The 24,405-nt window shown below is 34.3% G+C and overlaps 1 protein-coding gene across 2 annotated transcripts in view; it reads right to left on the bottom strand.

Moving 5' to 3' along the window:
- clockb (clock circadian regulator b) overlaps positions 1 to 23,854 on the bottom strand; it is a 28,875-nt gene extending 5,021 nt beyond the window's left edge. Inside the window, exons 1-20 of one of the 2 annotated variants that reach the window (XM_005168339.6) lie at positions 23,493 to 23,854; positions 22,545 to 22,651; positions 21,090 to 21,149; positions 17,850 to 17,998; positions 15,503 to 15,594; positions 15,253 to 15,342; positions 15,009 to 15,126; positions 11,644 to 11,757; positions 11,430 to 11,548; positions 11,201 to 11,283; positions 11,010 to 11,116; positions 9,203 to 9,350; positions 9,037 to 9,112; positions 7,273 to 7,411; positions 7,086 to 7,180; positions 6,860 to 6,973; positions 3,670 to 3,810; positions 2,577 to 2,810; positions 598 to 707; positions 231 to 495 (exon numbers count right to left, since the gene is read on the bottom strand). In XM_005168339.6, the coding sequence (XP_005168396.2) occupies positions 231 to 495; positions 598 to 707; positions 2,577 to 2,810; positions 3,670 to 3,810; positions 6,860 to 6,973; positions 7,086 to 7,180; positions 7,273 to 7,411; positions 9,037 to 9,112; positions 9,203 to 9,350; positions 11,010 to 11,116; positions 11,201 to 11,283; positions 11,430 to 11,548; positions 11,644 to 11,757; positions 15,009 to 15,126; positions 15,253 to 15,342; positions 15,503 to 15,594; positions 17,850 to 17,998; positions 21,090 to 21,149; positions 22,545 to 22,561 (2,271 nt within the window). In that variant the 5' untranslated portion in view covers positions 22,562 to 22,651; positions 23,493 to 23,854. 2 annotated transcript variants of the gene reach the window in all.
- Between the last annotated feature and the right edge of the window lie 551 nt (positions 23,855 to 24,405).

The raw sequence follows: 24,405 nt of genomic DNA, 5'->3' as shown, positions 1-24,405 counted from the left end.
AAAAGAACATATTTTAGAGCAGTGATCACAATACCATCAAACCGTGATATTTTTATCCAAGGTTATCATACTGTCAGAATCTTATACCAGCCCATGCCTACCCAGTGCATCCGTCTGCTACGCTCAAAACTGAGATGTGGCAAATATAAAAAGGAGTGCTAAGAACAGGGTGTTACTGTTGGAAGTGATGCACGTGTCACTGAACCCTACTACAGTGTGAACTTTGTTACCTGTAAAAAGGGTTGCTGCTGTTTTGTTGACTGCTGTGTCGCCCCCTGCTGTTGACTCTGTAATGTGGCAGCCTGAGTCTGCTGGTCTGCAGGCACGGTGGGCTGCGTCTGCAGTGTTATGGTCTGCGTCTGACCCTGTTGCTGTGTAAACGGACTGTACGCGGTCACCACCTGACCCATAAACATCGACGTGGGCACCATGACTGCGCCACACGCCATTGGAGCCGTCACAATCTTTGTAACCAACTGCTGCCCGGCTGGAAACCTGAGATAGGCAAGACATTGAGACAAACAAATTATTTTAAGAACATGCTTTGTATGAGGTATCCAGGGGAAAGCATAAGTGTAGAAATGCACTGTACTGGACCTGTTAATTGCATTGGCTTGACTGATTTTCGGTGCCAGATTGCTGGGTATCTGCACAACATTGGCATTGGCAGGTTGGCTGATCATCATGGTATTATACACAGGACCACACTGAGATAAAGAATGAGAGATGAGAACAATGATATCATGCATTTAGATGATGTCACCATATGAAGATGAACAAGAGATTATGTCATTGTTCATGGGGCTTGTATTTCCATATTACAAATAGAGTGGAAACATTAAATCTTCAATTCTAAATTATAGTATTAAGACAGTGGTTCTCAAACTTTTTACATCAAGCACCATCTCGGAAAAAAAAATTGTCTCTCTATGTACCACCATAAAGACCAGTATTGAAATACAGTAGTGGAGTAGGCCTAATTAAGCAGCTACAACCTGTGCACCGTTCCAATAAGAGTCAGATTAATTCCTATTATTAAGAGTATGTAACACTGTCAGCCACTTTAAACATTATAAATAATTTGAATATTAACACAGTATTGTGCTTATAGGCATAAAAAAAACTACACACAACGTCAATGATTGAAAATTTGCTTTTAAAAGCTCATTAAAAATGATAGGCTACTGTTCTTAAAGTAAAAAGTTAACTACTGTACTTAAATGTAAAGTATTAACATAGTAGCCTATTCATCAAAACCTGGAAATTGACCTCTTAAATATAGGCTAGGCTATATGTCATCACATTCATATATAAACCATTTCTGATACATTTTGAAATATAAGCTGCATGTACATATGACCTTTTTGTAAATCTTTGAAATCTAAACATTAACTTGTATTTTGAATATAGAAATTAGATCTGCTTATTGCGCGTCCTTTACAGTGCTTGTATCAGAAAGTGATCACAGACATAAATACACTGTTTGACCAATTCATATGTGATTTATTCATTCACACACGCAATTCTGTGATTTGAGATCTCATTTTAAGTGGACCATGGAGTTTGTGTTAACCGCACACTGAGACTAACTTTAATTAGGCTATATTCTAGTTCCAAGCTTTAAGCATGGAGTCTATGTTCTTTGTTCCACGACATTTGAGTCAAATCCAGATTACTTAGTTTAGTTTCCAGATTTAGTAACAAATTAATTGATAGTCACGCTGCTTTACAAAACAAATAAATTAATATTTTGAAAACACGCATTTTACACAACTACAAACACACATTTAACACATTTGTGATAATTATTTTATTTCCCAGAGATGGGTTGCGGCTGGAAGGGCATCCGCTGCATAAAAATGTGCTGGATAAGTTGGCGGTTCATTCCGCTGTGGCGACCCCGGATTAATAAAGGGACTAAGCTGGCAAGAAAATGAATAAATGAAATGATAATTATTTTACCAATGATGCAGCATGGGGACATTCCTGAGTTTGTAGCAACTGAAATGCCAACACAACAGCATTGGTCTACAAAAGCGCTTCTCTAGGGAGTATCTGCTCCACAGGTACTTACATTGTTTAGTATTCCTCCATGTGCCACTATAAGGAAGCCTGCGTACCACTTAGACAACCACTTTAATAAGAGATTTTACGAATTTATTAATTTTTTTTCAGGTGGCAAGTAAAAAGTTTAATCTGTATATACATATAATATAAAATTAATGTAATATATAATATAATATAATAATATATATTTAATATAACATACAATATATATAATATAATATATAATAATATGATATAATAAATGGTATATAATATGATATGAAATTATATAATATGATGTAATATATTTTTACAAGATTTGATGAACAAAAGTTAGATTTACAGTATCCTGCTGAAATAAACTATAAAAATATATAATTTGTTTTAAATACAGCTAATTTGACCTAACTTTGTACAAAAAAAAAACAAAAGAACTGCAGTTAAATATCTGATTTTGTCAAGCACCCCTTTATCAAATTTAAATTGTACCAAAAACCAGGACAAAAACTGCAACGCTGCCTAAAGCTCACCTGTGTTACAGAAGAGCTCTGTAGATTCTGCTGCAGGGATCGAGGAGTCTGTTGCTGTGGAAGTGTTTGCTGCTGTGGAGCAGATCCGCTGTGCGCTGTACTTGTCACATTTTGGCCCTGTATCGCTACAACGCTAGCCTGAGTCCCAATGCCTAAAATGTTGTTCTGTGCTCCTCCAACTTGTGGCAACTGCACACTAGGCCCACCACCCTGAGCCGGCTGCTGCAGGATCATCTGAAAGACACCATTTCAAGCATACGCTTAATATATGTAGACAGCATTACAAAACTTTTAACAACAACAGATTTAAAGACTTTTTAAAGCGCCATTAATTTTAAATCAAGCACCTTTGTGATTCATACCCCAGCATATGTAGTCTCAAGAAAGTCTCTTACTGTACTTAACATTTCACCTACATTAAAAAAGTCAAGAACTTTTCATAAGTTGACCATTTTAAAAGTCATATTCAGAGAACTTTCATCAAATTTGTTGAATTCAATACTGGTGATATTCAATGCAGTTCTTTAAAAGAGTGGTCCAGAGTGTTTTTTTAAGACTTGGTTGTGTTTATAAGATGCAAAGCAATGTGTGCTCATGCTTTATTTATAGAAAATCATGTAGAAAATCATCGTAGTGGACCCCCCTTTAAAATATTGATATAAAGTGCATTATTTGTCAGTGTTATTGTACAAGATTTCAAATGTAAGAGTTTTAATTTAATAATTTCTTTTTCGCTCTGTTTTTGACAACTGAGTACAATTGTTGAAATAAAACCGTAAAGTGTGAGATTGAGCTGATGCTACAGTAGCACTGCACACACTAACTCAAAACACCAGCAAAGAAACTTGACACACTGGAACACAGAAACCCCTGTTAATTATAAATGCCTACTAGCGTTTCAGGAAGTTTGATTGCACAGCTACAAAGACAGAATGCATGAACATAAATGCTCACAACAGTGTCATTAACATGAACCGTGAGGTACTGCGATAACTCAATGCAGAAGCATAAATTGAGCCAAACATGCATGTGTGTGTGTGTGTGTGTGTGTGTGTGTGTGTGTGTGTGTGTGTGTGTGTGTGTGTGTGTGTACCTGAGGTCCCTGTACTCTCTGCAGCTGCTCATGAATCTGTCTCAGCTCCTCCTGCTGCTTTTGAATGTTGGCTTCTATCATGCGTGTTCTTTGCTCCAGCTGCTCCTTCAGGTGCTGCATCGCATTCAGCTGTGCTGAGAACTACATAAAAAAAAGTACACAGAAACATAATGGTTATTAGGAAATGAAAGAGGACTGCACAATATATTGTCCGAGCATCAATTTCGCAATGTGTGTATCCGCAATAGGATTAGATTATCTATTAAACATTAAAAGATAAAGACATTACTAAATATTAATATTTTTTAAAATAATTTCTACAATGATGACTATGTAATCTTATGTTTGATTGTTTAATTTCTGTACCTAAATACTCTTAGACTCTCCAGAAAACCATAAAGCACTGTTTATTTCACTTTATCTTTGAGCTGTTGTATTTATATAAACTTCTAATTTATTATCATTTATGCAAATGCACTGCACAGAAAAAAAAGATTGGATCATCCCAATCTATCTACATAAATTAACACTTTCCAAATAGAGCTATTCAATTCATCTGGTGAACTCGTATTCATATTGCAAAAAAAATATTGTGCAGGCGTAAAATGATATTTCAATCATCCAGAAAAAAAATCTAACATCCTCTACTTTGACTCTGTCAGACTCTTTTAAAAAAAATTAATAAAAAAAAATCTTACCCATACCTCAGGAATGGTATTAGCGGTTTTAAAACCCTGACTTTTCTAAACCGTGGTATACCTTGAAATACCATGTATAATTACATGCCTAATCAGGTCTCAAATCATTTGAGACGCTTTAATGTAAAATGATTAAAACAATGTTGTTGTTTTTTAACTTGCGCATTTGTGAATTAAGTTTTGTATTGTAAAAAAAAAGACTTTCAGCATGTAATGTCTATGATTGAAAGCTACAAGCTACTGTATTATTTACATAAATATTATTTAACTCTTTATTGGGCGAAGAACCATGTATGGTAACTTTACAAATCTTGTAAGAAGACTCCAGTAAAACTCCATGGTTTTGCCAATGAGAATTTTGGTGACTGCCTGTAAAAGGTTAATATATTATTTGTATGGTAACACTTTACATTAAGGTTGTATTAGGTAATGTGTTTGCCGACATTAACAAACAAACAATGCATTTATTACAGTATTTGTTCATTTTTGTTATTGTAAGTTAACAGATATAAAGTTGTTCATTATTAGTTGTTGTAAACACACAGTGCTTAAACTATTTTATTATTATTATTATTTTATACATTTTTATTGCAATAACAACAAAGCATTTACAATGTATATACAACAGACATAATATATAGTACAATCCATACAGATAAAACTTTTTTTTTTTAAATAAGGGAAATATGAATTGCATTTAAAATAGTAAAACATCTGATGCAAGCATTTAGAATTGTTCTGTTTGATTCAGAGAGGAAAAATTATGAACTAAATATTGAATATTTCTGCTTACTGAATCTTTCTGCAGGTTTTACAAAATCAAATTTAGGACTTTAAGACCTTTTTAAGGCCATTATGAATAACATTTAAGACTTATAGAGGACTTTTTTGATATATGATATTATAATTTGTTATTTCTTAGCCACAAATTTAAATAAATTGTCAAAACAACTAGTTGTATGCATACACATTTTCAACATAACTTATGTTATACGCAGGGAAATTAAGAAATATTACTGCAAATCATTTTTTTTATTGGTAAATAGAGTTTTGTTGGTTTGTTTGGAATGTTGGTGATTGGATGAATGTTGGCCTGATCGGGTAGCTTTACATGGACATAGGAAAATTAAGACCCGTTTACAATTATTTAAGACCTTCAAGACAAAATATCAGAGAGTGTAAGCATTTTTTAAGGCTAAAATTTAGTTTTTGAAATGTTAAGACTTAAGACCCCGCGGACACCCAGTGTAACTCTGATTTATATGCATAAATAATTAATTTGATTAATATGCATTAATAAGCTTATGCTTCATCCCGCTCCATTTTCGACCATGTTGAAATGTATTTCTTTTTGTTAATGGCATTTTATGTACCATATTTTTGTTCGAAAATAAATAAATCAAATCAAATCAAATCAATAAAGCAGAGTTAAACTAAAATAGTATAGACCATTTTGAGCGATGTAAACAATAACAATAGTCTCAACGCATTTCATGTTTTACATTTTTAATGTCTAAAGCTTCCTAGAATCCAAAAAGAGCCACATATTGATAAATAATGTAATGATAGCGGTTTTAACATTAAGTTTGAATCGCCTTTGGAGTTTACATGTTCTCCCCGCGTTCGCGTGGGTTTCCTCCGGGTGCTTTGGTTTCCCCCACAGTCCAAAGACATGCGGTACAGGTGAATTGGGTAGGCTAAAAATTGTCTGTAGTGTATGTGTGTGAATGAGCGTGTATGCATGTTTCCCAAAGATGGGTTGCAGCTGGAAGGGCATCCGCTGCGTAAACCATGTGCTGGATAAGTTGGCGGTTCATTCCGCTGTGGCCACCCAAGATTAATAAAGGGACTGAGCCAAAAAGAAAATGAATGAATGAATGATTGAATCGCCTTGTTACAGTTATGAAAGAGTTTGATAACAAGCAAGACATGTTCTTGGGCCAATGACATCATCACATTAAAATAGTCTTTAACAAAAGTAAAAAAAGGAGAGGAAAAAAACCTAAAGAGCACATGAAAAGGAAATCAAAATGCAGAATATTAAACAATGCACACATTTTAGAAGGTTAAACTGCTTTCTTATTACTAGCCTTTGAAATTGTATTTAAGTATAGTTCAGATTCTTGCTTAAAAACCATGAAATGGGTTTTAGCATTAACTAAAGATTACAAACATGAATTTTGATTTAAATAATGCATTAGTAAAAGTTGAACCACGATTAATACTGAAAAGCTGCACAAGTACTGTTCATTATTAGTTCATGTTAGTAAATACGTTAACCAACATAAACGAATGAAACCTTATTGTAAAGTGTGACTATTTGTAATAACATTGTTTGCTTAATACTATTAACTATTTTTTGTTTAAAATCTGGACCAAATAATAGATCAAATAAAATAGTTACAATAATTTTACTATGATAATGAAATGATTACAGAGAACCATTAAGTCTTAGCAAATCAATCATGAAAAAACAATAATAAAAGACTCACCAAAGCATTAGGCTGAACCTGCTGTGGTTGTTGAGGTTGTTGTTGTTGATGTTGTGTTTGTTGGCTGATTTGGACTGGAGAGTCAGTCTGAGTGGTGTTCTGGGAACTCATGGACTATCAAAACAAATATGATCCCTGTCATTACTCAGCCGCTCTGAAGCACAATCATTATCAAGAAAAAAGATCTTTAAAAAGTCTTAAACGCTAATGACGATGCAAGTGTCACCTGTGTGCTAACAGAGGAGCGGCGCTGTGATATCATATCCACGGTGGCAGGCCGGGGGGAACTGCTCACATCCATATGCAGCTTTGAAGGTGTTGCTGATAAACAGATAAGAGTTTTACAATAGGCAAAATATCGAAAAAAAACAACAGAAAAGCAGATTTTTGCTTTTTTTTCATTCAGAGCTTACATGTGCAGGTGTTATCAGAGATGGCGGTGTGTGAGGACTTGTGTGAGCTCCTGGAGGAGGTGGAGGGCGAGCGACTGTCACTGAAACGCTCTAGTACCTTCTTCAGACTGTTGTTTAACTGCGTTTCAGAGCCAGATATCTACAGAAAATAATCAATTCATCATATTGTGTAATTTATAAAAAAAAAAAAAAAAAAATATATATATATATATATATATATATATATATATATATACATATTTACATACACACACACACACACACACACACACACACAAACAAACTGTTGACAGACAAACAAACCACACCCAAGCGCTGCAAATTAATAAACATTTACAAATGTACGTTTAAAATAGAAAAATAATCATATATAAAAAAATAAATAAAATAGTCAAAACAGAACAGAAGAAGTAGCCAGAGATCTTTTAAATTAAAAAATTCAGAGTTTATGTAGAACGAACTGGAGAGGTTCCCAAAGTCTCCTGAATTTTTCCTGTTTGTGGTTGAGGTCATAAGTTAATTTTTCTAAAGGAAGAAAGGCTGATAACTGAGAAATTGTACAGACTTTTTAATGTTTAGTTGAATAAAATCACAGTAAAATAGTAATATAGTTATGTGAAGATAATTATTGCAATTTAAAATTAATGTCTTCTATTTGAATACACTGATTAAATATCATTTATTTCTCTGTAGGCATAGACATTTTCAAAGAGAGCTTTTCAGTGCCACTCAGTCGCTCAGAAATCACTTAATTTGCTAATTTTGGTGCTTAAAACATGATCAATGTTGAAAATAGCAAAGTTGCTTTAAAGGAATAGTTCACCCAATCTGTAAATTCTGTCAGCATTTACTCAACTTTCATTTGACACAAACCTGTTTTATTCTTGTTGAACATAATGGAAGTTATTTTGAAACATATTGAAAACCTGTATCCACTGTCTCCTTTTGGATTTGTTTTCCTACTACGAAAGTCAGTGGCTACAGGTTTTAAACATTTTTTGAAATAGCTTCTTTTGTGTTTGAGAGAATAAAACTCAAAGGTTTGGAACTACTCGAGGGTGAGTAAATATGAGTAATATGAGTAAGTCATATTGCATTTTTGGGTGAACTATCCCTTTAGTATTGTAAAGAAAAGCATACAATTTTTCAGGATTTTGTTTCAAAATAAGGCTTGTTTGTTTGTGTTTAAATTTAAATAAACAATAATATTAAACTAATTTATTTTACTATTATGAATGTTTAAATATAGTAGCCAATATTTGAAGTGAATTTAAAAAAAAGTCAAGAATGTGTAAAAAGTTTGATGAAAAGTTTATTCACTTCAAATGTTGATGAGTGTATTTAATATTTTTGTGGAAATCTTGATACATATTTTTAGTATTCGTCAATGACTAAAAGCTAAAAAAAACAAAACAGGATTTACTTTGAAAAAAAAAAAAAAAGTTTTAAGTATCACAGTTTTAATATCTTAACTGACAATTCTGTCCGATTTAAGGCATCCTTGCAGAATAATACAAATTTTTAAACAATATTACTGCAAACTTTTAAAGGTTATTTTATATGATAAAGATGTTTTAATAAATGTTTCCAAATGAGACATGCACCAACTTTTATTCATCCAAGGAATCACACACTCAAAATGATTACCAAACCTAGTAATATTCACAACTGTAGTGAGAAACACTTCTGCCATAGATAAGCTATATAAAAGCATGTTCAGTAAATCACATTTATGGGTTATTACAGAGATGTTTCCCATCTCACCTTGTCCGCTGTGAGTTCAGGAGGAGATTCCTCTATTCCCATCTCTCTCCTCCTCTCTGCTCGCACCTCAGCATAACTGAACATAGAAAATACAGCCAATAAGCAAAATAAGGTCACTGTGGTTCTCATTTCTGGTAGTGGTAGTCATCTGTGTGCCTCTGCGTACCTGACAACAGTGTGTGTGCACACAATAAACTCTGGCCTTGAGTTCCACTGGTGGTATGTAATGTAGTAGTTAGTCTGGAGCCAAATCCACTGTTGTCCTTTGGTTAAAAAGCGATAATAGCACGACTTCCCTTTTCCAAACTGCATTACTGCAAGCGGATAAAAAGACATATATGAGGCATGTGGTAACTATTGAAAGTTTTTATTTATGTTTGAATTACATTGGCTATAGGCAAAGTCCCTTTAAGGCAAGTCATTTCACTCAGCGTCCATCTCTGAAACGCCTCTTGAGCAGTATGCTCAGGCATTCTGTTTGAATGGGGAAACATCAAATTCTTCAAAAATGGCTTGCCAAAATTACGACTAAATTTTATATTAGGAATCACCAATACATTTAAATAACAATGGTGTCTTTAGTTTCAGTTATAAATGTTTGAATCACACAAAATCTGCAGAAATTTACGTCTGGATCGAGCCCCTCCCCTGGAGACTCGTCAGTCTATAACAATCACTAATTGGCACCTGTACTAGAAGGCAGGGCTTCATTCGCCATATGGACCGCTACGATATTCCCCATTCAAAACTATACGAAAGACATGTCTCTCATAGTCTTATGTCTCATAGATAGTCTTTGCTATAGGTGTTTAATATTTGTGATAATTATTTATGACAAATACTGTATATATTATATAAAAGAACTGCAAGTTACTTTCTTCATGAAGCAATCACTCAATCAATTCAAATGGTTCAATCAAAAACAGTTTCAGTCTGAAATGCACAGATGTTCTGCTGTGGCTGTTTGGAACAACTTTCTTTGGTGAAACAGAGAAAAAGGGACAATATTGTGTTAAAAAAAAAAAACTCCATCTACTTTGTTAAGAGGGTTTTTGCAGGTTTCTTCAAATCAAATGTAAGACTTTTTAAGACTCTTTTAAGACCATTATGAATTAAATTTTAGACTTATAAAGCTAAACACTAAGGATCTTTTCTAATGGCCCGGTTACTTCTGTAAAAAGTTTTTGTATTAATGAAATATCATGTAAAACGATGTGTTGCTTTAGTTTTCTTTCCCTGATTAGAGAATTTAACTTGGAGAATTCGCTGTAAAAAGGTCTAATATATAATAATATATATGAAGTTTTTAGGTGGATTATAAGTGACAGATTGGGTAGCTTTACTTGGAAATAGGAAAATTAAGACATTTTTAAAATGATTTAAGATCTACAACACAATATTACTGAATTTTGTTTTTGAAATTTATGACATTTTAAGACCCCGTGGACACCCTTTGTCTATTCAATAAAAATCAACATATTTTCTTATGCTGATTTTTGGCACTTTTGCTTGTGGGTGACTAGGAGAGTTCACCCTAAAATGAAAAATTTGTCTTTATCCACTAACCCTGTACTTGTTCCAAACCTTTAGGAGTTTCTTTCTTCTGTTAAACGCAAAAGAAGTTATTTTGAAAAATGTTTTTTTTTTTTCCTACTATGGACGTCAATGTTTACAAGTTTACAGCTTTCTTCAGAATAACTTCTTTTGTAAAAGATAAAAGGAAACTCATAAAAGTTCAGAACCAGCTGAGAGTAAAAAGTGAGTGCATTTTTATTTTTGGGTAAACAATCCTTTTAATTTTTTAATTTCTCAAATGTAAAAAAAACAACTGATTTTATTGCTTCTGCAACTGATAAGGGCTTTCTTATTGCATTCTGTAGCCTAAAAATACATTTTGTAATAAAGAGATACATTATTATATCGAATAAAACCAAATAACCATTGTATACCTCTATTTTTTGTGTTATACTTACAGTGCTCATGGCATTTGGCCAGTGAATGCAGGTCATCTACATGATAATAGTCATAGCCTGATGTTCCCAATACCTCAAACGGCATATAGCCAATGATAGGTGGAGCTCTGTAACACAACACAACAACAAAATTAAGAAATATAAATAATGGTTAAAAAATATGGATGAAATTATACTGTAAGTCTGCAAACCTGTGATCTAATAGAAGGAACTTCCACTCCAGACTGTGTCGAGATGTGAATTCTTCATTGGGCTCCTCCACCATGCACATTTCCTGTACACAATCAATACCAGCACACGTCGATGTCAGTGTTGTTTACACCATTAATGCCTTAAAATACATGCAGAGTGAGTATGTATGTAATGCAAATCTACTTTTGCTATGGATGCTATCGATTTCTTGATTGACTTTCAGCTTACTTTGATGAATTGGGGCTTTGCAAGCCGCACAGTCGCAATAAAACAGAGTTGATCATCGAAGGCTGGCTGCAACGAATGCTGCAGAATTCCCTCAAGGCCATTACGGGTTTTTTGAGGCACTGAGAGAGGAGAGATTTGTGTTAAAGAAACCATTAATCTATACACTGTGATCAATCTAAATCTAGAGAGAAACAAACAGGAAACAAACACTTACTGTTGACAAGTGACTTAAAGTTGCCGATAAACTTAACATATTCATATACAGGCGGTTTCTTGGGATCCACAGAACCTCTGAGCATGTGACAACAAAACTCCATCTGGTTCTTGGCTATAAAGATTAAAACAACAGAAAACATATGATATGGCACATGATAATATACATTTAGATCAGTGTGTTTGTAATATAGTAAACATTTGCACAGTAGAATTCATTCCCACTCTAAGACAAATGTCAATTCCCTGACTTCTCCAAGGCTTTCAATGACAAAAAAAGCTGAATTTCCATTACCTACTGTATAATGAATAATACTGAATTAAAAAACAATCAATTGTGTTGCGTAGTCCCTACAGTGATTCTGCAATGACTGAAATCTTATGAAACAAACAATGTAAAATTAAAAAAATGCAGTAGGTGATCTGAGAAAATGATAAGTTATATGCATAATAGCATTGAAAACGTCATGAACTTTCCGCGAATAGATTACCCTTGACAACTTTATAATAGTAAATCATGTAATTCAACAAAACTTTATAGTTATAATATAACAATTCCAAACTTAACACTTTTTTGAAAACGGTTTCAAATCTAGCACATTTTCAGGAATGTAGCAAGCAAAAGTTGTCATAATGTACAATATTCTTTGGCTATTTTTGGATATTCTAATATAAATGAACACCTTCCCGTTATCCCAACAGCAAGCCCTGATGGTTGGCATAAGCAGCTAAGAAAAATGATCTTACTTAATTGGAATTATTCAAAGGCTCCCTGTTATCAGAAATGGTTAAACGAGTTGCTTTGTCAGCGGTTCCCAACAGGGGGGTCCCGGCCCACAAGAGGCCTCAGCGAGCTCTGTGGGGAGGGTTGCTTCATATTTTTAGAGTTTTTTAGCAGTTCATTTTATCCCCTGGCTGACCAAAAGAGTCACAAAAACAACCAAGTCTCACTGATTCGCCTTCAGCAGCTAATAGTAATGACCCAAGCATACTGGACCCAGGTGAGGAAGCTTCAAACATTTCTGGAAACAGCGCTAGCAATACTGGAAACACGAAAAGCAGGACATACCAAGATAGCTACATGAACTATGATTTTATTCCTTTTTCACGAAGTAAAGTGTCCCTGACCCAGCCACATGCATTTTTTGTCATACTTACTGCAAACTTATATGTGGAGGAGGGCCTTACAATATTTTCCGGGGGAAAAGGGGGTCTCAGGCAAAAAGGTTGTAAACCACTGCTTTGTCATTCAAATGGAAAAACTACATCTTAAAACTTCACAGACAAAAAAAGCTGAAACCACATGACATGGACCAATCTTAAGACACTTGGGGAGACGCAAGCTTGTGCGACAAATCTCGCATGCCGCTGCATTGCAAGTTCAGGCAGAGTGAACTCTGACCTTCAAAATCGCATCACATGAATGCGTGAAAATCAAAATATAACCTCTCTATATAGAAAATTTAAATATAGAGCAATCGCTTGCTTTTTACTGTCTAATCATCTTGTTTAATTTGGCCCCTATTCAGAGCATCGTACATCGAATTTTGTATGCTCATTCTCTAATGACCGTGGTTTTACTCAGAATATAAAAATACAAAAAAATACATTTAGATCGTTTACTTAAATCATTATTAGCGGAACGTGAAGAGACTTCAACCATTTTGTTTCAGCTTAGTTCCTTATTTATTAGGGGTCACCACAGCAGAATGAACTGCCAACTATTTCGCTATATGTTTTTCGCAGCAGATGCCCTTCCAGCTGCAACCAAGTACTGGAAAACACCCATACACGCTCACATTCCCACACACACTACGGCCAATTCACCTATATAGCACGTCTTTGGACTGTGGGGAAACCGGAGTACCCAGAGGAAACCCAGCCAGGATACAAACCAGCAACCGTCTTGCTGTGAGGCGACAGTGCTAACCACTGAGCCACAGACTTTTAACTAGCACAACAAAAAATGGTTCTACAGTCAATCAGCTATTGCACCTCTAAAGCAGTTTGCAATTTCTTTAAAAGGTCACAGATTTCAGGAAAAACAATGTTGAAATTCCTTTCACACCATCTGCATTGTTTTATGTTAAATAACATTATATTCACATGTAGAAAGCACCCATCCAGTGTGCAATACATCAGGTTGTCATTGGAAGTTTTAAAAATAATTTTTAAAGTTGTATTATTGCAGAGATTTTAAAAGTTTTCTTAATCTGACAATTTAGAGTCATTCTCATATATAATGTATAAAACATGATGCACTAGGCAACTTTAGCTTTATTTAGCCAAGAGGTAAACAATATGTAAAATAATCATCCGAATACATTACTTATTATTTATTCATTCATTTTCTTTTCGGCTTAGTCCCTTTATTAATCTGGGGTCGCCACAGCGGAATGAACCGCCAACTTATCCAGCATATGTTTTACGCAGTGGATGCCCTTCCAGCTGCAACCCATCTCTGGCAAACATGCATACCCACTCATTCACACTTATACGCTACGGACAATTTAGCCTAAATGCACTACCTACTGCGCAACCGCATTGCCCACATTATTAATTACTTATTGTAAAAAAAGTACTCATATGGCTGATTACTTTACTTTGAAGTTACTTTTAAAACATATAAAGTATACCTATAAAAACACTAAATAAACAGCAGCTCTTTTAGTAATTTAATACTCACTGAAGAACATTACAATAGGCTGATCACAGCAGCTTGACATATTCAAAAGACAAAGAGTTCACCCAAAACTTAAAATTATCTCATCATTCACTTGTTCCAAACCTGTTTGTCTTTTTTTTTTAAACTCAAAAGAAGAAAACTGGATACCTGTAACCACTGACATCCATAGTATGAAAAATCGCTGCAGTGTGTGGGTGTTCTGTGTTTGTCTGAGGTAGCTATTCAACCAAAATGTGTCCTTTCCATACAAAGCAAAAAGCTGATCTGTCAGTTCTTGTTGCGTGACTCGTGGTTTTCAACTGGTGCACCTGGAAGATATGTTTTCTGAATACGCATATGCAAGCCCTGCGCCTCCATTGGAAACTATATTTCTAACAAACTATATTTGTAACGTAAATAATGGAATTATATTGACTTTAGTACGAGTAATTAAATCCCACCAATTTAAAATGTAGTTTGTTAAATTACTGCATTCCTCAAAAACGCAATTAAAATACAGTAACACGTTGCTGTGGAACACATTACACCAAACTCTGGTCTAAACTGACCGAAATGAACAAAACTTGTTGGCAATCAAAAAAAAATTATAAATACTCATCGCCAGCAAGGAAAAAAAGAAAAAGAAAGGAAAAAAACACACCACAGCACAACAAATATTTTGTGGGAGATTAGACACTCACACTTGAGGTAATCAGAGTTGAGGTTTTCAATGTCTGGTTGTGAGGAAAGGGCTTTATACACTTCTCCATGATCCACCACTGGAAGAAAGTTTAGAAGGTTCTGATCCATAAGGTCCGACTGAAACAAACACAATTATATACGAGTATATAAATAAAAATGTAACAACTCCAAAACATAAAAGAATCTTTGAATAGACTATAAACAATCTACCAACTAAACACACACAAATCCTCTCTCACTTACAGGAAGATGCTCCAGTAAAGAGGTTACGCTTTCTGAGATGTAAATGATATATCCATCTGTCAGCATCACGAGGAAGAATCCATCCAGTGCCTTAAAAACATAAAAACCCATAACTAACTTACTAAAAATAAGATTAAGATGATATATGAAAAAAGAAAAGACATTAAACATGAATGAGAATGCACTCATATTCTATTCATGATAACATCTTTCAAATATTAAGTGAAACACAAACAAAGCAGAGACTCACCTCCAGCATCAGCTGCGAAAACTCCTCATTGCTGAGAAACGGAGGTTTCCAATCCTGCTTGATGTCACTCGATTCCGATTGTGCAGCGTTTTCTGTATGTGAACACAGACACTTCCTTGTGACCGGCTTTTCTGATCTTTTAATTGCTTACAGAAGTTTTTTGCATTTTTATGCACATCAAGCTGCATTTGTGATGGAAAAAGAGGTTATATTATATATTTTTAAGTAATATTGTCCAAATCAATTACTAGATTTCTGTGATGCAAAACCAAATCATTACTCCAGTCATCAGCGTAGCATGATCTTTCAGAAATTACTCTTAGATGCTGATGTGGTGCTCATGAAGCACTTCTCTTCATCAGTTTTGAAAACATTTTATAATATTTTAAATAAATCATTTAAACAAATAGTATATAACATTATTAGACGTCACTTTTGATTTGTTGAATGCACATCTGCTGAAATAAATTTTCATTTTTTTTACAAAAATAAAATTGGTACTACTGACCACAACTATATAGTGTCTAAAACAGTTGATATCTCTGAAATCTCTGAATAGAATACTAATATAGCAAAACATCCAACTAGGAATTATGTATTATTATTATTATTATTGTTTTATATATATATATATTTATATATAACAATGAAGAGAACAGTGCTATTGCATTTTAAATAGAGCAGTGGTGCTGGAAACAATGAAGTGCATATTGTTTTCTCACATGACCTTATTACACTGCATATTTAATTAACAACTAAAGTCATCACAGAATTTTAAAGAAAAATTTGAAACCATGTTAAAAATCAGTGGTGATATAACTGAATCCAGAATGGAAGGTTAAGCATGTTGCATTGTGTGCAAAGCAATCACTTTTCTACTGCACTCTTTTGACATTTTTGTAGGTCATTCGGGTATTTCATGCATACAGAACATTTGCATAAAGCTCACAACACACATACTGAAGAAACAGCATGAGCGGTGGAAACTGCATTGTAGTAGAATGGCATTATTAATCAAGATAACAGTTACCACTGTGATAAATTAATTGTGAAAAGTGATTAATATCCAGCATTTTGCTTGTAAATTATATGGCAATAGTCTTTTTTTTGTTGCAAAAGCAGCAGATTAAAAAAAAAGCAATCACAAACACATTAATGCAATAAATGTAATGACAAAAAATAAATCTGTAAGTATTCTAGATCAGGGGTTCACAAACTTTTCAGCCCGCGACCCCCAAAATAACAATGCCAGTGACTCGCAACCCCCGATATCTTGAGGTGGTTATAAATATATCAACCTTGCACACAAATGAATAAGCCCAAGTCTACTCTAGACTTGCCACGATAGACGGTGTTGACGGGGTTACTGGTTTTAAGATGCAACACCGGTGACATCACTTTTGCACCGTGACACCGTCCCCACATTTTTTTTTTTTTTTTAAGTATTCTTTTATTAAATATTCATTTTAATTAAATAGAAAATATAATTCTAAATAATTTATTTAAGACGAGAGCATGCACTATAATAAAAATCTGAACAATGCTACAATGTGTCATATTTAATTTATCACGTGAGGAGAACGAGAGGAGTCGAATTTACAGAAAGAGAATGGCGGACGATTTAGTGTCAAAACGCAATGCAAAAGCGCCTGTTTGGCAATATTTTGGGTTCAAACCAAAGGCAAAACCAGAACCTGAAAACTTTAATGAGGCAATCTGCAAACTTTGCCTGACAAAGGTGGCAGCATCTGGAGGAAACACAACTAATATATACACGGCACCTTCAACGCACCTACTTGATGTTTATGGGTGGGTCGCGGGTAGATAAGATCAAGTCATAAATTTGCAACGCACATTTAAATTCATAATTTAATTTTAAAGAATGCCACTTGTAAACCATCCTCCATGTTTAGATGTGGCCTGTATTTATTTTTAATGTACGTGAGTGCCATAAAAAAGGTGTCAGAAAGTTTAACCTGGTGCCATAAAATCAATGTGCTGCATCTGACACTATTGCTGTGTCTTCAATATAATGTAATCATGCAGGGGTCACAAAAAATAAAAAAAATTATTTTTAAAAAATTAAAAAGGTTGATGGCTTTTTATTTGCATTTTGTTGTTTTTTATGTAACTTTTAACCACTATTTTTTCTTCTTCTGTAGGTTATGGATGAAATATGGTAATTCTAATAGCTTAATTAAATGAATTAGATTTTTGGAAAACACCAAGCGACCCCCCCCCCCCTTATTGTTCCGATGCCCACATTGAGAACCACTGTTCTAGGTGACTGCTGAATTGTGCTATAATACACATTGTGAAACAAAACATAAATGATTTCTTGCCTCACCTTTGTTCTTGCGCAGGTAGTCTATGCTTTTTTGCAAAATCGTAGACTTGTCCATCTTTCGTGTGTTTCCAGGCAGCATGGTCCCAAGTTCTTTAATGAGGACGTTGAACTGGTCCCGCCTTTTCTTCTCCGACTTATTCCTCGAAACTCTGCCATTGAAGATGAACATGAAAACATGCAAATGCATTAAACAAAGACGCAAACGCTTATTCACAAAGAACACAACCTAGCAGCGTTCACACTTTTTTAATATGAGTTACAGGTTATTTTACAGTGTCCTTAATACAGTATAATTACACATTTAAGCATGGAGTAATATTAACTAACTACTGTATTACCTACTACATGATTGTTTGTAATTATGAATAATTTATTGTTATTACAATAATAATAAATAAATACATTAAATGTTTAACAAGCATACTGCAAATGTTCTGAATAAAAAGTGTGAAGTATGTAAAGTTTGAATAAATGTAAAGTCTTATTAAATGACCTGTAAACAATTAACAGTAACATTTTACAAAAAGTATTCCTTTCCAAACATTAGCTGTGCCTTTAGTTAAGTCAGTAGTGTCCAAACTGAGTGCTGGATGGCTGGTGTCCTGCAAAGTTTAGTTCCATCCCCAATCAGACATACCTGGGCTAGCTAATCAGGCTCTGCTAGGGTTCTAGAAACATGTGTGCAGGTGTTTTGAGGCAAGTTGGAGCTAAAATGAATGCAAACTAGGGATGCACAATATATCGTTTCAGCATCATATGTGCATCTGCAATAGTTACATAACAGTCAAACCAGTATTATAATAGGTCACATTTCAAAACACTAGTAATCATTGCAATGTTTAACCATAAAATTACCAAAACTTTTAGCAATTATTTGTTTTTATGGCCTTTGTAAGGATTTCAAGTCAGTTTGAAGCATTCAGGCACATTCAGAAATTACGTTTCTAACTTTAACAATACTTTTACAAAATATACAGGACTTCACATTATTTTACATTTGATTATTATATTTGTGTTTCTGATTATTGTTGACTTTATAACAGAATCATAACACACTGTATTTAATTTGCACAGTATAATTGCTCTACTTTATTATCAATGTTTGTGATTGGTTTATTATAATCTATGCAGATGCCCTACAAAATCATCCCAATGTATGTAAAAGGATAAATTCTTTCCAAACAGACCTATTCATTTTATCTGCTAAAATTACCTCAAAATCGCAATACATATCACAGAAAAATAAAATGACACAATGTCAGCTTTTTCCAATATCGTGCAGCTCTAAAGCAAACTAAAGTTAAATAAAATAATGCATTGATTATTAAGTCATTTATTATATTACATAATTAAAACGTATTCATTAAGCTAACAGTTGCATTTTTAATAACTAATGTTAGCAAAGACAAACAAACGCTAACAAATGTATTTCTTCATTGATAATTAATGCATTATTAATGTTAACAGTGACCAAGCCAAAGTTTTTCCAATTAAACCTTAGATCCTAAAATAGACATTAAATAGCTTTTTACATGTTTCATGCTGCATATGCTTGCTCCAGTCTGAATCACTTGCTGTGGGTAACATTATGTAATTTTCCCATATAATTTTTAAGGTTTATGAAATAGGTTATAAACTAGGGTTGGGCATCTAAGCTATAATGCCGATCCGATACGTATCTCGATACAAAGAATACGATCCGATATATTAGCGATACATTTGTGACATATTGCGATGCAACACGATACGATTCACACCCATATCACGATACGATGCGATATTTCAGCACTAACTAATTAGATCAAGTTTATGAGATGATGTGAAAGAGGATGCTGTGCCATTGAATGAGTTTGATTATTTATAAACCAAGCAAAACCAATACTTTTTTTACAAACTGGCTTTTCTCTCAGAGCCAGAGTGTCAGTTTACAGTAGAGGGCCATTTTAGAACATATAGCACATATTATTTAAGTATTTTCAAGATAAACAGAATGTATAAGTGCAATATATATTAAAAAATATATATATTTGCACTCTTTCAACATAAATAAATTTAGCATTGCACAACAAGAATTGTGATTTAACTTTTCAACTATGAAAACAAGTTTTACAAAGATATATTTTGCCACTGATTATTCAAAACTTAAGGTTGTGAACTAACAGTGTTATGCTGCTTTGAAACATCACTGTCATTGTAAACAACAGGCTTATAAAAATATAACAAACCAGCAATCTTCTTGCTGTGAGGTGGTCAAACTACCCACTGTGCCACCGTGACACCCAATTATTTTTATCATTATTATTATTAATATTATTATAATTAAATAAAAATTAACAGGAGGAGGTGTTTAAAACCTCCGTTCTCCGTGACACTAGGCTGAATATCTTTGCAGATGAACAATGCAATAGCATTCGTTATTGGCGTAAAGCGAGCAGAACTGTTGCGCATGGAAAAAAACTTGCAATGCTTTTCTCACCACTTTTGGAGCTGGTTGAAGCAGTGCGAAAGCCGGCGATGCAGAAACACTGGAAGATGCTTTCACAACAACACCGTGGCGCCGCTTCAAGTGAGATTTCAGATTAGTCGGACTGCCCGCGTATTTTACAGATGCGCGGCACATTTTGCAGATTGCATCTGTCCTGTCATGTCGTCCATCCTTAAATCCATAATGTTGCCATACTTTAGATTTAAAACTCAGTGGGGAATAAAATGTTTGTTTTGCTTCTCGCGCTTTCTGAGGGCGCTCCACTAGCTTCATCCGCACACCTGATACATTGAGTTGTAGTGTGTGCACATCCGCAAATCCGTTGCTAAGGCTTACTTTATGTAGGTCGATTAAATTATGCGCCAAAAACAGGTTAACAACACTTGTTAATAAATAAAAAATACATTCTATATTAAAAATATAAGCTGTATCTCGGAAAAAACGATGCATCTCGCAAAAACCGATGCATCTCGATTTGCTTCCAAAATTTCATTCATCCTCTGCTGCTCAACCGATGCACTCGCATCGTGCACGCGCATGACCGCGTATCGATACATATCGGTTAATCTTCCCATCCCTATTATAAACATTATAAACAAAAAAAAAAAACAGTTCAAAGTAAAAAGATGTCAGTGCTTTAGTACTCTACTTACACTTAAATATTATACCAGCTGAGAACCTCAGATCTGTATGTTTATCCTCCTTTTCTATATAATAACTTATAAAACATGATCAAAAGCATCAATTTTACTTACCGTTTCGCCTTATCTTTCTCATCTTCCTCCATGAGCCCATCAAAAATACTGCCATCATCCCTACAGAAAGAAAACATATTATTTTCGTGATGGAAAACATTTTTTGTTCTTACACGTCTTTGAAATGTTTGCATATCCCCACAGAGAGAAACAGAGAGGCTGTGTGAGGCTTAAAATAGATCAAAACCGAAGACGAACCATCAAAGTCATACCAAACATACTGTACTTTTTTGAAAGTAGAAATTGGGTCACTGAAAACGCATGTGTAAGTATAAAAGTAACTACATTTTAATAAGTTCAGTGCAGAGATTTAGACACAAACAAATCATATTTTCTGTAGTGCTACTGAATTATTGATGTCATACACTATTGTCTAAATGTTTGAGGTCCTTATGTATTTTTAGTTTCTTTATTTTAAGGTGTCCTTGTTAAGGCTGATTTATACTTCTGTGTCAAGCGCACATGTATGCTCCAGCACAGCCTAGGCGTGGTTGTAGGTGACGCTTACGTGCACCTCTCAAAAAATTTTACTACACGTCGCAAATCGCAAGCTCTGTGATTGGTCGGCTTGGTATCGCTGATGAGTGTGGGCGGTGCTGAGAGCTGTGCGAGCCTGATGGAGCAAGTGTTTACAAGTGTGGAGTCCCGTGAAGAAGCTCTAGATGAAAACTGCTGTTTTGTGTTTATCTTATGATTTAAGTTGTTGCACGTCTGCCGCTCCCTGCCTCAAAATGAGCGACTTTGAGCCACTTGTATATTGAAGTAGCATTCAGAAAAAACAAAACACCAGCGAAGAAACTCGACACGTAGGAATATAAAAACATCACAGCCAGCTAGCGTTTCAGAAGTGTTATTGCAGAGCAACACAAACAGCACACAGAAAAGTATAAATGCACGGCTTTATAGTGTAACTAGTCAAGTAACTATTGAGTAATACTAATTTATTACATGTGCTTACTATATGGTTATGGCCAGGATGAAGTTTAGGTCCAGCATAAGTTGCAAGTAGTTAGGCATAATTAACTGTAATTACTATAGTGTACATGTGTAACAACGGCACCTTAAAACCGTATTTATTAAAACAACTTATCTCTTAATTATACAAAGATGCACTGATAAAATTGTCCAAAAGTGACAGTTATTACATTCTTATTATAAAAGAATTTGATTTTGCAATGCTCATTTTATTTTAATTTTAAAAAATGTTATGCTTTCATAAATATAGCAAGCAATTCAACTGCTTTCAACATTGACGATAATATTTTAAATTTAAATTGTATTAGCATTTGAAATATTCATATTTAATTTTGATAATAAGAGCATCACTGTTTGTAATTTTTAGTACAATTAACGCAATCTTTGTAAGAATTATTTCCAAAACATTTATAAAAATTACAAATATTACAACAAACTTTTGAGCGGTACAGTATTAAAGTAAAGATATGACAACTATACCTGTCTCTGGAGCTCATGATAACTCGGTCTCATGGATCAGTCGGGCGATAAAAAAGGCCTCACACGTTGGGAAGACATTGGTGAAGAGGACCTGCCAATGTGAACGTCTGCAGACATAAAAAACAGAAGATAAGCCAGTGATAATTTAACAGTTTAAGTGAATATGTTTGGACACTTTAGTTTTAGTCGGATGTGAAAAATGAAAAGGACAGTTGAAATTGAAACTGCCATCATTTACTCATCATTCACTTGTTCCAAACCATTTTGAGTTTTTGCTTTTTGCTCTGTTGAGCACCAAAGAAGGTACTATAAAACCTGTAACCACTGACTTCCATAGAAAGAAAAATAACATTCTTCAAAATATCTTTTGACCACACAAAAACAACGACTACAAAAGAAATTTGACCTAGTGAAGTGTGAGTAAATGATGACAGAACTTTTATTTTGGGATGAACTATCACTTTAAGACAGTTGGGAGCCACATGGCTGCTTAAGTTCTTCAACAAAAACACAAATGCTGGAAAGGAAGGATTTAATGAAAAATTGTAAGCATCTGACACATTAGCTATGTAATTTAAAAACCTTCATACAAGTTTCTTTTATTAAGCATGTAGTTAAAACAACATCACCTCAGCCTTCAAACACTGTGCTCATCACTCCAGTTCAGTTCAACACTTCCACGCAAGTTACAACCACAATATCAGTCAAACTCTTCTAACAAGGACATCCTGTCAAAACCAACTGTGATAAATAAGAGTATAAAGCGTCACGACTGTGCATAAATTGACACGATCATTTCAAGAGACTGTACTACTTTTTAATACTTGTTAACTAAACTGTACACAATGTCCTGTTTCTCCTGCACAGCCCCATATTTACCACGGAACTGCCGCGTTTGTGCACACATTTTTCGAGTATTTGATAACCAGCGAACAAAAAAACACTCACACATCCACAAAGATGCTCGGTCAGGTCGGAGTTCCTTCGGTCAGTGAATCACGATGCAGCGCTGCGATGAATAGTCACGGTGGTGCAATAATAAGAAATGCAATGGTGAATTTCATGCGCGCACTTCCTCGAGCGCTCCCGCGAATATGGGTCAGCGGGCCTTATGACTCTCGAGGCGTAGCGGAAGCTCCTTCTGGTCGCGCAAAAACCACACACTCTCACTATGCGCCTTCAGATAGCGTAATGCTATTTATATCGCAGTTTAGACATTTTTTAGCTTCGTTCGGCGGCCGATCGAGCGCATTTTCGGCAGCGAAAAGGATGAAAACATTTAGGCCAGGCCTACTTTACGCGAGCAAATCAGAGTCATGCGCAGTAGCTACGCCGTAAGCGCACGCGGATCACTGCAAAATAGTGTGCGTTGAATAAAAGTGTACAACAGGGTGCTTTTTAAAAGTTAAATACTAGTTTAAGTTTTCACTATGTTTATACATTTTGTCATTAGTCTGTTACACTAATCTGCACATCTGAAATGCAAAACTAATATTTAATACAGTTTAAACGCCTGGTGTTGTTTTGGCTTTTACTTTTTTATTTCAGTTAAAGCAGTCAACTGTGTTCTTGAACATTTGAACATGCATACATACATACATACACACACACACACACACACACACACACACACACACACACACACACACACACACACACACACACACACACACATATATATATATATATATATATATATATATATATATATATATATATATATATATATATATATATATATATATATATATAAACTAATTAATAGACTTTTTAATTTATTTATTTATTCCCTTATTTGTAATTACTTATTTATTTTATTCATTTATTTTCTGGAAATTCCTTAACATTGTTCAATTATGCA

Source organism: Danio rerio, chromosome 1 (genome assembly GCF_049306965.1).
Source record: "Danio rerio strain Tuebingen ecotype United States chromosome 1, GRCz12tu, whole genome shotgun sequence".
In the NCBI taxonomy this organism is placed as follows: domain Eukaryota; kingdom Metazoa; phylum Chordata; class Actinopteri; order Cypriniformes; family Danionidae; genus Danio; species Danio rerio.
The sequence above is the reverse complement of the archived record's forward strand: the minus strand, read 5'-3'. Positions and strand labels throughout refer to the sequence as shown.